Genomic DNA, 16,125 nt, shown 5'->3' on the forward strand with positions numbered 1-16,125 from the left:
AAAATTTTTGTACAACCATATTATTTGGTATTCATATATGCACAAAAGAGCTGCTTTGATCAGCCTTCTAATCTTTAAATGCTGTTGAAGAAAAGACTGCCTCTGGTATGGATACTTAAAAACTCTAAGCTACATAAGGTGAGTACACAGGTTTGGTGAAGTGGGTGTCAGTGAGGAAAAATTAAGGAAAAGGTCACAGAAGTTTATTGTTCATGTTGTTTTAAGTCAAGAAAATCGGACCCTCCCTTTCAACTTACTCTGGCTACGTCTGAGGAGAAACGTTTTGAAAGCAGCCAACCTCTGGGGACATAGCCCTGAACTCCACGGACCTCCAGGACCAGAAGTTGTTGGTACCACTTCCAGCTGTGAATGTAGCTGCCTTAGTGCAGAGCTGTAGGTGGGACCAAATTAGGCTGGGAGCAGCACCATGTAAATGTGGCCATATTACCTCCTACTTTGGAGAAAGCCTAGAGCCATCTCCAAACTGGCAGCAGCACAGCTGTGTGCATCTGGCACCAGGCAGTGTTGCTCTGTCTCTACTCGACAACATGCTGTCTGACCCCGATTCATGACCTGTATTTCAAACTTGGGATAAAAGTAACGTTTCAGGCTGTCCTTGGGGACACTGGGACATAATATCAAAATTTAAGCTGTCCCAGAAAATTCCAATACTGTTAGGCACTTTCTTTGTTATGTATATAAATTAATCCTATTGATTGGAATCCAGCAACTCTCACTTGTGGTGCTGAATAAGAATTAGTACAGCCCTGTTGTTATATCAGTTCCTCAGAGAAAGTGTGTGGGAGGAGGAAGGACCTAAAGGTCGAGGAATTAGAAGTGGCTGAGTGTAGGTGGGTGTGCAGCAGTTCAGCAAGGGATTTTTTTTTTTTTACTTTGATAGCAGGCCAACCTTAGAGGAGCTAGTATTTATGGATTTCTGATGTGTAGGGACTTAGAAAACTGCATCTGTTGATATATTATGAAAGGAGTTGGTAACATCACTTATATATTTAAGACTGCCCACTCCTTCCCATTATAAGACTGCTAGCAGTGTGTGCTGAAATCTTACATTCTAGGTCCCTGCTTCAGGCTGATTTTTTTTTAAATGTTTAAATGGTCAAATTATTTATAAGAACAAGATTAAAGAAGAACGTATTGTTTGATCCCTGGTAAAAAAATTTCTAACCATTAAATTACAATATTTGAGAGGGGGCAGGGTGAGGTTTGTTGAGCTAACCTGCAATATTTTTAGATAATTTCACAGGAAACAATAGTGCAACTCTCGTAGTGCACTCATAATCGTAGCTTCCACAGGTACATCAACTTCCACAGCCCTTCTGTACAGCAGTCAGAGAGGAGATGATGTTAGGTCATGGGAGAGATGGACTGGGCTTTCTGGGCAGACTTTTAGACAGAAGGAGGCACAAAATACTCAAAACTAGCACTCCTATGAAGCAATGTGGCACTACAGGAAAATTCAGGTTAAAGAGTCTGGTTGGCTCAGCAAACCAAAATTTGATTTGGTTCAAACCTGATTTCAGCATGACCTTACATGCTTTCTAGAGTCAGGCTCTAAACAATCATGTGAAATTCTCAGGTTAGAGCCTTGCATACAACTACAGACAGCCCTTGTAAGCCAGCGTAGCTCATCTGAAGTAGATGGAAGTACCATGATTTACACCAGCTAAGGATCTGACCATATATATCATGCTGTTTTCAGTTGTTATGGTGCGCCTGTCACTATAAAAGAAAAACATTATGTTTTTGAAAACCTTGCTGTGTTAATAGAGTTCACTTTCCAGTCATAATGTATTTTGCAAAGAGAGCTTAATAATTTATCAAGAAATTTGCAAAACAACATGACAGATTTTCTTTTTCCTTTGAAGGTGATGAATTTCATGTCTGAAAGGACTTTGTTGTGTTGCAAAGCATTGCAGTAGAAAGACACTTACTGTAAACTGTATTTGGCATCCACCCATGATGTAATCTAAGAAAGAATGCATCTTGTGGATCTGGAAAAAAGAAAGCAAAGGTCCTTATTTGTATCACCACAAAAATTCAGACTGCAACAGCTTGTTTAAAGAAAAATAAAGTGTTGGGGAGGGGTGGAGATCTGAGACGGGGAGATAGACTATCATATAAGAAAGGAAGGAAGAGAAAGCATTGAAATTTATTTTAAAACTACTTAAAGCATGTACCCACATCAAAGGCAACACAGAATATCAATCACCTCACAGAAGTCAAGAAGAATTTTGTGATTGCTTCAAGGAGAAGGACCAGGTATTTTTTGTGTATTCAAAGGAAGAAACTTGGATGAATAAGGGAGGGACACACAAAGATGTTCTTTCTGGGTGACTCTTATGAGTAGCATATTGCACCGCATATTTTATTGCATGCTGGTATTACCAGAAAACACCTGCCACTCTATGAGCCTGCAGTTTCCATTGTCTCTTTATTTCTCCTTAGCTCCCCAAAACCCTTGTTTTTTAAAAGAATTCGTCACAAATTATTTTACAAAGATGTTGTTAAATGCACTGAAACATGCCCTAAAGTCTGAAACCTCTGATAATGAAACATGTCAAACTTCCCAGACAAAAACATTGACATTATAGATTTGTGGTTGAGAGTATACCTCAGTAACGCAGGATACTTGGTGTGTCTACACGTGGCCATATGGTGCTGTTGTTACGGTCCTTCTGGAAGTCCTGAATGACGGTGCAGTAACACCCCGTATGGCACAGTTATTTTTAGCTGTTATGTTGCTGTAGCAGCATGCTATAATGAGGGAACACGTTGCTATGGCAATGTAGCACATTGCTACAGCGGCATAGCGTTACGTGTAGATGCGCCCACCAAGTATTATCTGGTTGTCACAGTCTATCCCCCAGACAGGCATGAGAAAAGGAGAAAAATCAGGAGCACAGCTGGAAATTTTCTGATGGAACTTTTTCCATTGGAAAATGCCTGTTGATATATTACGTAGAAACATGCTGATGTTGTGAAATCTTCCAATAAAAATCAGTCAGGCTTTGCAGACTGCTTTCTTGCTCATTGTGCTTCTTCCCAGATTCCTGCCTAACAGGATTTAGGAACTTGGAAGAAGCCATCTTCTGCCAGGGTTTTAAAAGTTTCCAGTTTCCATGATGGGGAGAAGGGAACTTAGTGGCCTGGGAAGCTTTGGAGCTGGATACAGACAGTACATCTTTACTGGTGTAAGTGAAAACCCATCTGTACTAGAACAGAAGTTCAGTACACATAGACTGGTTTAAAAATGGCAGTACCTGGTCTAAGATTTGCCCCCCATCACAATGGGTGAATGTGTCCTGTTCACTACTGATCTAAACTACACTGCTTACAGAAAATCACATCGCTTAGATAGATTCTACCTTAGGCTTTTTGAATGTTTGTAACTAGCCTGGGTGTCCTGACCAGAAGACAGATTGGCAGAGTCTGACCTGTTTGTGAAGGAACATGGAACCAGGGCTGCTCAGTGTCCTCACTGCTTGGAGATGCTAAGCAATTTTGCTTGGAAAAGTCAAAACAAATGGCACTTTGATCTTTTTTCAAAATGAAAGCTGGGAATTCCCATTCCATGGGAGATTTTGAATTTTATTCCTCTATGGATCTAAACTCTATTTTTTTATTTCATCATTTCCCTCAAAGTAACTGGACCCTTCCTTTAAGGTCAAAAGTCAAATACATATTATTTATAAAGCCACAATTGGCAGCACTACTCTATAAAGTGAATCTGTAAATAAGGCATTAGAAAATTCCATGTTTATTTTCTGTTATGATTTACATATCTCCTGTGCTTTATTTACAGGTACAGATACAGTTTTACAGCTTCCAGCAGCAGAAACAGCCTGGTCTTCTAGGCTAGAGACAGAAGTTACACATAAATCAGCTTAAATGATCAGAAACTGGTCTAAACCTGTAAAAGAACAGAAGTTCAGTACACATAAGCTAGTTTCAAAATGGTTGAAACTGGTTTAAGATAAACCTGGTTGAATGTAGTATCAGACTGAACTGATTTGGGTCAAACCGGTTTATGAAACTTCTGCCCCAGACCCCTTCCTGGTTCAAGTTAAGTCACAGTCCCTCAGCATCCCAGCATTTTCCAGCTCTGGGCTGGGCTGTGCTGTCTGCTCCAAAGAACAGGGCTGGCCTTTTCCCTCTGCTCCCTAGCTGGAGCAGTAAGGGCTGGCTGACAAGGGGGCTGGAGGGCAAGCCCGGCTGGGGATGCAGCCCAGTCTGCAGGGGGTGGGGGGGTGTGAACGCCTTTCCGCCTTCACCCTCAGGCATACCCCAGCTGGGGTTTGGGGTTAAACACCCCATCCCCTGCTCAAACTTACTGCTGGCTGCAACCGTGGACTAGAAATCCCAGATGCACCTGGAAGCAGGAAGAGGAAGTGATGAGCAACCCTGTAGAGTCCTGCTACTGTGATTCTGGACTGCAAATCCCAGCGACCTTGAGGGCAGTAGGAGAAGGAAGTAAACACAAAGCCAGAGAGCCATACTGTAGTGGCCCCTGGCTTGTGGCTTGAGCCACTGCAGACATGTGGCTGCATTTTCTGAATCAAAAGTAAATGTCTGTTCATTTCTGTTTCAATTTAACCTGTGCAGCTTAGACTAACCTGCAAAGGCTTAATCAATTTAGCCTCAGGCTTTTTGACCGTCTGTACCTGGCCCTAGAGTCAAGTTGGGCTATTTATTTCTCCTTCATCATCACTAGTAATAAATATTACATTCATATGCTAGTTACACCTGGTTAATGCTATATATTCAGATGAAATCCTCTGTAACTTCTGTGCATTACTGTGGGCTTCTGTGTACTTCCTCAGGGAGACCTGAAATTTGTAAGCAATTGTGCTGATGATGTGCAAGGAGATGAATTCAGACAACTTCCTCCAGCTGTGGTGACTTCATAGTGCTAACAGGAATGAAAAGCAGTGCAATTTATTTCTGTTACTCTAGTAGGGGAATTTGACTCTGACTACATACTAAGATCATTTCTGTTGAGCAAGAAGATGCCACAAGCAGAAGTGCACTTGAAGCACCTACTTTAAAGCATACCTGACAAAGCCTTGATCCATTTTTACCTAATGATGACATCCCTTAGGCAACTCATTTGTTGCTGGTTCCTTTAGTGGTAGCTTATTATGACAGGTTTTGCTCTATTTTTATAATATGACGATGCCTAAAAAAGAGACTTGTTAGAACCAAAACAGTTTTCCTTTGTCCTTTCAGTGTTATCATTTTTAGTATCACAGTTTGACTTCTTTCTATTTTTTTGTCATCTCCATTTCCAATAACTCTTTAAATATACATTATTAAAAACTGGGAATAAGAACAGACAAAGATTATTCTTTCAAATATAAGTACCTTGCATTGGTTAAGAATGACAATGCCTGAATTCTTGTAATTCTTCTTCTTTGCTTTATACTTGGGATTTATGCACTCCCACTGTACCTGTGAAAATAGCAGACACTTCATGAAACAAAATTCATGTACAAAATGTATAATTAATTATGATTACACAATATGCTATCCACAGTTGACTCAAGTCCCAAGCTGGGGGTAGCAGAAGATATAGTGGAGGGCAGGGCTAGGATTCACAGACACCTTGACAAATTGGAGAACTGAACTAAAAGAAATCTCATGAGGTTCAATAAGGAGAAGTGCAAAATCCTGTACTTAGGATGGAATAATTCCATGTACCAGTACAGGCTGGGGACAGACTGGTTAAGTAGCAGTTCTGCAGAAAAGGACCTGGGGGCTACAGTGGACAGTAAGCTGAACATGAGCTAACAATGTGCCCTTGTTGTGAAAAAGGCTAACAGCATACCGTGTTTTATTATCAGGAACGTTGCCAGGAAATTGAGAAAAGTGATTATTCTTCTCTATTCAGCACTGGTGAAGCCACATCTCAGCTAGGGACAGACATTCAAAAAGCCTGAGCCTGAAATGATTCAACCTTTGCAGGTTAGTTTAACCTGCAAAGCTTGAACCAATTTGGAGGTGGATAGACATCCCTTTTCATTTCAGAAATGCAGGCACATGCCTGCAGTAGCTCAGGCTAGAGGCTGGGGGCACTAGAGCAGCCCTGCCTTCCCTTCCACAGTACTGAGCTGAGGGAGGGCATGGCCAGCCTCAGCAGGATGCTCTGATTAGCCCAGCAGGGAATTGATAACACTGTTTATCGCCCCTAACTCAGTGTTTACCACCCCGTTTAGAAAACAACAGAGGGACATTACTAGCTACCTGTTCATTCTGCCTTTGTCACAGTACGGACTGTAGCCAGCATGTGGCCTGCTAGCTAATACACAGATACCTCTCAGCAAGGCAGATGGGAGGGGGAATTCCTGCTTAGCAGGGAGTGGGGCGGGGAAGAAGGAGGGGAGCACCCTGCAAGTTTCTGACAGAGCTGCAGCCAGGGAGAAGGGGGCAGGGGGCAGCTCTGCTGTGGAGCACACAGCCCCACCCAGCCGGGAAAGTATTCCAGGACACTGGGGGTATCCGGTTTAACTTAAACCAGCAAGGGGTCTGGGACAGACATTGCATAAACTGGTTTGACACAGATCAGTTAAGTCTGATACTACATTCAACCAGGTTTATCACAAACTGGTTTCAGCCATTTACAAAATGGTTTATGTGCACGGAACATCTGTTACAGGTTTAGCCAGTTTCTGCTCACTTAAACTGGTTTATTGCGTAATGTCTGTCCTTAGCCCTGGAGTAGTGTGTCCAGCTTTGGGTCCCCCACTACAGAAAAGGTGTAGACAAATTGGAAAGAGACCAAATAAATTGCAATGGTCTTCAAGTTGCAGCAAGGGAAGTTTAGCTTAGATATTAGGGAAATCTCTCTCATTAGGAGAGTAGTAAACCACTGGAGCAGGTTACCCAGAGAGTGGTGCAATCTCCATCCTTGGAGGTTTTGAAGACCGGGCTAGATAAAGCTTTGGCTGAACTGATCTAGTTGGGGATGGTCTTGATTTGAGCCATGGGTTGGACTAGACGACCTCCTAAGGTCCCTTTCAACTCTCATTTTCTATAATTCTATGATTGTATGAAGTCCCATGAAAGCATCCAAGGACATAAAGGGCTACAGAGTAACCATACAGGAAATGATTTTAAACTAACTGAAGCCCAAATAGAAACATTCCAGAGAATATACACAAAGTCCTCAGACACATATCTACCTATCAAGATGTGTGGACACAAATGGAGATTTTACAAGTGCCAAGTTTAGAGACCAAGGGAAGCAAACTGATACCCTATATTAAATAAAGGACTCTCTGTCTACATATTTACACTGGGGGCTATTTCAAACAAAAGTAAACTCAGAACTTCTAATTGGAAAACTAAGTGCTTGCCTTAACTTGCTTTATTGTAAGACCTTTGTGATAGCAATATTACAGGCCATATGTGCTATACAAAAGTAAGCAGTTAAAAAAGTCAGGAAGAGGCATGTAAAGCAACGGAGTTAAATAACTACTGCTCTAATTATGAGTTCCAAGTTTGAAAATTTGGTCCTAAAGCCTGTCCTAAATCAGAAAAAACAACTAAAGTTGAAACATAGTCCATGTGTCTCTATAAAATGTTTTGGCTTTGACAAAACGAAAAAAAAAAGCATCGAAAAAGTTAATATTTAAAAGTAGAGTTAATCAGAATTTTTTGACTAAGTTTTTTTTTTCACAGAAACACTGATTTACAAAAAAACCCATTTTGTGGAGCTGCATTACTTTAAACCCACATCTGTATACATAAGTATTCGTTTGCATTTATAGCATCCAATTGAAAATGCTCTGCTACATATATGCACTTAAGGCCTATGATTTGTGAATTCTATCTTTAGTGTTATTTCAGAGGTTGTTTATTAACAATGGGGGAAAACTCTTAAGAAAATGTGTAAGCTCTGATACAATGCTAGGAAAAAATGTTTAAATCTCCAAAAAGGGCCAGTGTGGCCTATCATGTAAATAACTATTTAATCATTTTAAAATTTATGATACTGACTTAATTTTGTTACTGTATTTTATATATTTGGGGGGACACCCTTCATTTGAGGCCTGACTGAGCAAGATATTTAAGCATGAGATACGTTTTAGGCATATGAGTAGTCCCACTGACTTCAATGGTCCTTAGACCAAGTTGTGGCACAACTACTTTCAATAGACAGCATTTCAAAATCAGAGTTTCTTTCCAAATGTCAAGAGGGGTAGAAAGCGTATTGCTTCAGAACAATGTGTGAATTTCTCCCTGCCGTGGAGTAAGTGGGCTGCCTGCACAGAAATCCCAATCCCTGTGTTCTGGGAAACAAATGACGTAGCTGAAAATGGAAAAAGAAAAAAAGGAAAACTATTTGTAAACTGTATAAAGCACAGCTGCCTGCTCCACAGTCTGCCCCATAGCTCAATTATTCGTCTTGTGAAATGAATTTTCCAGCTGAGGAAACAGGTAGACACAGGACCACATGTTCCTGGGAAATCCTCCAGCAACTATTTTTCTGTGCTCAGAGGATAGTGAAAGCTCAAGGAAATACCACTCCCGCATAAAGGACAGCCCTTCAGATCATAGTATGACAGAGCCATGAACACCTATTCATGATCTGACTATAATGTACAAGTACTAATTACTCAAGGGTGGATACATCGAGACTAGGGAAGATAGTTTGATGTACAGTTATCCCATAAATGTACTAGAAGCATTTATAAAAGGACATTTCTTAGTTTACACATTACAATAGAGACAAGGTGATCTAGTGGACAGAGCAAAACCTAGCAGTCAGGAGAACTGTTCCCAGCTCTGACAGTAATTACACTGAACAGGCACTGACAAACATCTCTACCTCTTTTTCTCCCGTCCCCTCCTGGATGACGTTCATATATTCTGGTCAGATATATGGTCTACAAACTATATAGAATAGAATAGGATGTTGGCCCTTGGTCAAGTTGTTTGCCTTTTCTGTGCTAGCTCTAAGTTGTTGATTGCAATGTCTACCTGCCTTTGTAAAGCACTTGAGATCTATGGGTATTTATAGACATGGTCCAGGAGGATGGGGGTGTAGGCACTTTAATCAGCACAACTCTGAGAGCCACGTTAATTAAAAGCACCTGGACTGTCACGTGTATCAGTGTCCTCACGCTGAAAAAAGGTGGCAGAGCGCCTTGAATTGAAGCTCATTGACCAAGCTTTAGTTTAAAGTGCCCCACTGCCATTTTCCAGTGTGCGGACGCTAGAGTCTGCCGGAGCACAGTAATTACCACGCTCCAGCAGACTCTATTAATCAATTCTTCTCTGATGTGCTGGAATTACAATGTGTCGAGCAGCCTCCCTGCATGTGTATAGGAGCCCTATGTGACAAGCTCTATCTAATGCCTAAGCACTGGTATTCTATGTATGCTTAACTAAAACCCGAGTAAGTGGTGTCACAAGCTGAAGAAACAGAAAAATTAGGAAATCAATGGCAACTGAACAAACTGAAGGAAAGAACAGTTCTGCATTAGCTAACCCATTAGCTGATGCATTTATACTACTGCATTTATACTATTGTATGTACTATGGTATACTGCAAAGCTTTTTTTAAACACTGATTCTATGCTCTCAGTTCCTGCTCAATCAAAAAAAAGTCTTAAATATTTTGAAACAAGCTCATCTCTTTTCTTACTTACCTATCAAGATCTGGTTCCAGAGCTCTGCTCTTCTACAGCAGGAGCTGAAGATATGACAAGAACCATTTCCTAAAATTCCCTGTACAACTCCTGCCTAGTCATCAACTCTTCTAAAGGGAAGAGAATCCTCTTGCCGTCTAAGTCTTGGCATATAAATTATGAAGACCACTGAGTTTCAGCTATCTTGCTTACAATGGAAAACCAATTTTAAATTTTAGCCTACTCAATTCAAAGTCCTAAATTCTGACTTTGACTTGAGATCTGTCACTTTGCTTTAATGATTCATTTTCCTTTTTTAAATTAACTTTTCAGCAGAAAGGAATGTAATACAGACTCTGTAAGTCTGACGTTACTGTTAAGCACTATGAAATTTAGATCAATCTTCCTAGCAGAGCACCAAGAAGTTAAGATTTATCTTGGATGTCTGGTGGCTCTGGGCTAGGTGAGCTCTTTTGTCAAACAACAAAGTGAGTTTGAAATAGGAAGCAATATGACTCCATCACTGCCTGCTAACTTAGTAAAGGTGTTGAGTCATATGTACAGTGAATTCAAATTTAGATTCATTTGGGATTTCTTTAACAACAAATTTAAATCAGGTTGAAAGAAACTTTTGGAGAAAAATCTGGATCAGTTTTTGGTTTTTTTGTAGTGATAACTGGTGAAACAACGTTGATGCTTGTAAGATTCTAATTCTTCCTTCACTGTAACATGGGGGACAGTTTCCAACAAAAGACACTAATCCCTAAAACCATAGGTTTTAACTCATCAAGCGTCCCTCTTTCCTCTCATCTCCTAGAACAGGAGTTAAAGATTGTGTGTCCTACTGGATCCAATGCACATGTAAAGAAAGGTATTAACGATGACGCTTGGCTCCCGTTGGCCTAACATTTAAAGACCTGAACTTTGAACAGAAGATTCCCAATTAATGGCACTGCATTAGCCAGTGCATCAGATAAGATACATGACTGAAAGGGCCCCATGTATTCTGAGGCAGAAGAAATAATGACAAAGAACAAAAAATAACCCTGTGTGTTTTCTTCCTGCTGATTCAGAAGGAGCACTTCCCTTTCACGGCAAATTTCATCTCTCTATATCTGAAAGGGATAGTTCATTCACAAGGCAGCCCTCATTCCCCCACAACACCTGTAGGGCAGGTCAAGTTTGCATCACTGCCATCTCCTGGAAGTGTCTGCCAGGGCAGACTAGCTGTTTTTGTCTCTGCCAGAGGCTCCACAGGAGATTTGCAGCTAGGGGATTCATGAAAATTAGCACATCTTCTGTTTTTCTGACCAGGATTCTAAAGGTTTTGGAGGTGTGGGGCGCTTGTAGACGTGACGCCATTACCATGTACATGTCACAAAAATGTCTCTTTGTGTGGTTTAATGATGTCGCACTCTACATGTGCAAGAGTTTGGGGGATTTTAAGAGAGTCTATATAATTCAAACTAAATCATATCCTGACGTAGTTTAGTTTGCAACGATACGTTGCAGCTATTAGTCAGCTCACCCCCCAGCCACGGAAGAGTCGGGCACGCACCACAGAAAAAAAGGACTGGGCCCCTTGCCACTTCTGCCTTCAGCAGGCTTCTGGGAAGAAGAAGAGTTGGATTGGGTCTGGTGCTGCCTCCAAGCTGGGGCAGCACCTGGCCCGCTAGCAGCCTGCCTGGGCAGCCCCAGGGGGTGCCACCACCACAGGGGCCACTCAGCCCACCAGCAGCTCACCCCCATGACTGTGGACAGGTTCCACTAGGGCTGAGAAAAAAAATGGAACGGGCCTCTCACCAAAAAAATAAGAGGATTGGACCCCTTGCCATGGCAGTGATGGAAAAATAAATCCCCACTGTTTCAATTAAAACCCACCATTTCAATTTAGGGGGCATAGAATGTCACCCTAAGGACTAAACCCCAGTCATGTGTACAGGCGCCCATGCTGACTGGGATCAGGTTACTTAATCAAGGTGCAATAGCTCTCATGGATTTGATCCTCTGAAGCTGAAAAAAGAACTCAAGGTGTCCACTAAAGCCAGGCATGTCACCAAAGTTAATAACTGCTTTACCATTTTACACATACCCTTCTCACCTGAAGGTCTGGGGGTGGGGGGGCTCAGAACAATATTCAAGAGGTCAGATAGAGGAAGGACCCAGACACCTACCACTGAGGCTTCCTGCCATATCTCCCATATTGTTTTTGTCTGATGAAATAGACTCACAAGTAAGATAATAACATTCCCATAGTAGACTAGTTTCCTGATCTGGAAATGACACTGGAGACACTCTCTCCCCTTGCCTGCCCCCCCCCACACTTTGTTTTTTTTCCATAATACAGAGACAATTCTTTCTATTCTATTCTATAACTTCTCCAGCTGCTTTAGAGTCCAGATGAGTCATATTTCTGTGTTCCCCTCAAAAAAATCCATCTGGTTCTATTGCCTTTACTTTCAAAGTTGTATGATTTGTTTTGTTTTTACTTAGAAGAGGATTTCTCCATTCAAATGTCAACAGCTTGACCAATTAATCTTTACCCTTCCCTTCTTTCTGCTGTAAAAGTTGTCAGATTGATTAATGCCTTAGTAAATGCTACATAAAAACTGCACACTATGAGGCCAGATTAAGGAGGGTATCCCACCAACAGACAGTTCACCTCTATTGAGAACAGAACTTAAGCATACACTTAGATAGTCAAATCAATGTTATTCTGAATAGTAATAGACTTAGCATGTGCTTAAAGAAAGGAAGGCTATGTCTAAATTGTGAAGTTTTGGAATGACAGGACTCAAGGAAGTGCAAAGTAGCGGAATGAGATACGTCTCAACCTATAACCATTCTGTCTTGGAAAAGAGCATCGTGAACAATTGGTGACCTCTGACCAAAAAAGCTTAATGTCTCATTCAGAGAATGAACCTTCCCTTCTGCAAACACATGGAAGTCTGACCAGTATTAAAAAAAAGAACCACTGATACATCAGTTCCAGCCAGCTACCACCCAGTCACAAGTCCCTCATTTTGAGCAGGGTTGGGGCAGGGTCTGGGCAGTCAGGGGCCACATGAGCCAGAGACCCAGTGGTTGCAAGCCACTTGGGCTGCATGCTACATGTGCCAGGGGGCAGACAGCCCCCCTTGGTTCCCCCTGTCATACTGACAGCCCTCCCTTCCAGCCATGTGTCACACCCCCCTGCAGTGTAGACAGCCTGGCTCCCTCTTTTGCTGCACATGCATAGCACAGGCAGTACAGTCTCTTCCCACAACACTGTGTAGCATGGACACTCCATCCCCCTCTCACTACGTCACCATTCCCCCAGGAGTGGGGGCAGGAAGTAGAAGCTGGAGGAGGGAGTGGGAGCCCAAAGAGCCCAGCCAGCATGGCAGGAAAAATGTTTCTTAATTTTTCCTGTCCAGGTTGTATGCTAACCCTTCAGGGGCTTCCTGCAGCCTGTGTACTGCCAGTTAGAGAAAGCCAAATACAAGCTTGTCTAAAAGAAGCACATATCCTATCCTATCCTATCCGTGTTCACGTCAGGCTGGGGACTGAAACTGCCCTAGTGTTTCATGCTTGATGTACTCTTGGCAATGGAGGGAGGACAGACATCCGTTCTCATCCACCTAGACTCTCTCTACAGCATTTTGTGCTATTGGACATACTGTTTCATATTGGACACTGAAGAAAGGTGAAGGTCCCTGGAGGAATGTGTTAAAATGGTCTGAAAACTTTCTAGAGATTCACACCCAATAAGAAGTGACACGAAACCACATTGCAACCAAGGTTATGGCTGAAGCAGAGTCAGCTGAACCTCAACAAGACAGAAGTGGTTGCAAGTGGTGGTGATGCAGCCCCAATGCAGCCTCCTTGGGTTGAAGGCAAGTGGCTGAAGCACTTGTACAGAAAGTTGGCTAGGGGACTGTCTTATCCTGGTGGGTAATGGATTAGCCTCCGTTACAAACACTTTCACTACCTTTCAGCTGAGCTACAGTAATGGAACATACCTGGGTGTGAAGCCTACAGCACTTTGGAAATTCCAACTGGTACTAAAATCTATGTTATCTCTACTCATCAATACAAGCCATTGAGAGGACTTCAAACCTGTATATAGCCATCTGTGCTAACTTCCCATAGGATCCTGAATCAAGCTGGAATTCAAGGTTTCCCACTGCCTAAGTCCAAGATATCTAAACAATACCTAAAGTGCCGAGCTGAAAAACATAGCTCCACTCCTCTGGCTCAGTGGAACTCTTTGCAACAGAGCAAAACTATGTAGAAAACAGAGTTTTCTTCAGACCAGACTGAGACTGTGTAACAAACACCCTTGGGAAACAAGGACTATCATGAATCTCACCATCATGTGCTCCAAGTGCAAGGTGCATCTCTTTGACCCCACCTTCAAAGCAACATGTAATTTCAAAACAGAAAGCAAGCAGCACCCCAAAATAACTCCCCCAAACTCTACTAAATACGATAATATAACCAGGGGTGAGTGAGAGAGGCCCTGGATGCCAACTTAGGAGGGACTCCAAAATCATCCCCCACCCCACAGAGTCTGCATGCTAGCAGCCAGAGCAGGCTCACAGCATTGCTCTTGCTGCCCCAGCTTGTGCAGGGATCTGGGAGAGGGTGGCTCAGGAATCTTACCCCATCCCCAGCTGCTGCTGCTGCTTTAAGGGCAAGAACCAGAGCAGCCAGAGCATGCAGCAGTGGCAGCAGCGGCAGTAACAGCAGCAGCTGGGGATGGGGTAAGATTCCTGAGCCACCCTCTCATACAGCCCTCCTCCCACTCTTCCATAGGGCTTGCCCAGTGCACAACCTTGCTTGTTATGCCACTGTAAAATCAGTACTCTATTGTTTATGCTCTCTACTTGGCAAGAGAATGAGGTTCTAAACAACACATCATACATGTTAATCATGTCACTTAATTCACTAGTGGAAGGTGCTCAAATACTATGGTGGTGAAAGCAGCACATGAAACATCATAGAATACAATAAGTATTGGGAAATGGTTGTCCTAATGCCATGTCTGTGGCAATACAACTCCCCATTCCTTGCTGGGTGTGACAATGAACTTAAGATAATTGGTAGTGTAAGAAAGATGTTGTAGCCATAATGGTCCAAAAATTACATGAGGGGCAAAAATTTTTAGGGTCATATCTTTTATTGGACCAACAATGTAGATGGGATAAAGTTAAACAAGCTTTTGAATGTAAGACATTCTTCCTCGGGTCTCTGAGGAAGCTAGGCACAGCAAGTGAAGCACAGCCTAAAGGAGGGGCTTAGAGAAGTTCCTAGGTGTAGCAGACACAGTTAGTAAAAGAAAAGAAGCTGAGTACTGAGAGATCAAGACCTATCTAAAGGTGAAATAGGGTTCAGTCTCATCTTCCTTGTGTGGGAAGTATTCAGGAGTTGGATAAATTATAATAGGCCATAAATCCAATATCGGTTCTTAGTGCCAGCCAGTTTATGAATTTTTGTTCCCAAGTTAGCTTTTTAAAGGTATTAGGTAGATTTCCCTTGAGCATGATGATGATGAAGTCAGAGATGGAGTGGTTGTTCTATTAGAAATGTGCTCTCTTGCTGCAGAGAGGAGGATGCAGACCAATGGCTTGAAGTTGCAGCAAAGATTAGATTGGATATCCATAAAAAACTTCTTAATGGTTAGAAAAGCAAGGCAGCAGAACAGACTGACAAGGGAAATTGTAGACTCTCCATCACTGGTCATGTTCAAGGAGAGTTGGACAGCCACTCACTGGGCATGATCTAGGTGTAGCTCTTTTCTACCATGAGTATTTCCTGTACTTACGGGATTTACTGGTTGCCTCCTTCCCTCTCCCCCTACCCCCACCTTTCTATTACATGTGTCAGTGTGTTTTTAAGCCTTCTTTAGAGGCACTGGGTATTGGCTATAGCCAAGGCTGAGGACTTTGACTGGGGTGTGCTAATGCTCCTGCTGGGACCAAAGCCAGAGTTCCCTGGCTTGAGAGTCTTGCTCCCCCACTCAGGGTCAGACCAATCCCCATATTTAGGGTCAGGAAAGAATTTTACCCTATGGTCAGATTAGTATGGGCTGTGGGGGTTTTTGACTTACTCTGTAGGGAGCGGGGGCCCTCTACTCAGATCTCTTCAGTGTATATTGACAATATTTCACAGAAGCAAGACATTGGCTGCTTTACCTATGGCAGGTTAGGGTGCTAGGTCTGTACTGTGTCAGGGTTGATGGTAGTCTTATGCAGAGTTTAGATTATGATTTATATAGGGATGATCCTGCATCAGACAGGGGGTTGGACTAGATGAGCTCTGTTGCCAGATGACTGTAGCTGTGCAGTATGTGGTGCTGCAGACACATCTGTGGTGCCACATGCTACATGTTCAGCTGTTCTCCATGTCACAAGGGAGCAGCACTGGTGAATTTTTTGAGCCTGGGATATCCGGGGGTCAAAAAAAACATGCCTAAAAAAAAAAAAAAAAAAAA

The 16,125-nt window shown here is 42.4% G+C and overlaps 1 protein-coding gene across 1 annotated transcript in view; it reads right to left on the minus strand.

The window, feature by feature from the left end:
- CPNE4 (copine 4) overlaps positions 1 to 16,125 on the minus strand; it is a 367,095-nt gene that overhangs the window by 72,591 nt on the left and 278,379 nt on the right. Inside the window, exons 8-9 of the mRNA XM_019508845.1 lie at positions 5,383 to 5,469; positions 1,953 to 2,012 (exon numbers count right to left, since the gene is read on the minus strand). Of these exons, the coding sequence (XP_019364390.1) occupies positions 1,953 to 2,012; positions 5,383 to 5,469 (147 nt within the window). The remainder of the gene's footprint in view (positions 1 to 1,952; positions 2,013 to 5,382; positions 5,470 to 16,125) is intronic.

Source organism: Gavialis gangeticus, unplaced genomic scaffold (genome assembly GCF_001723915.1).
Source record: "Gavialis gangeticus isolate Ggan-Ray unplaced genomic scaffold, GavGan_comp1, whole genome shotgun sequence".
NCBI classification, from domain to species: domain Eukaryota; kingdom Metazoa; phylum Chordata; order Crocodylia; family Gavialidae; genus Gavialis; species Gavialis gangeticus.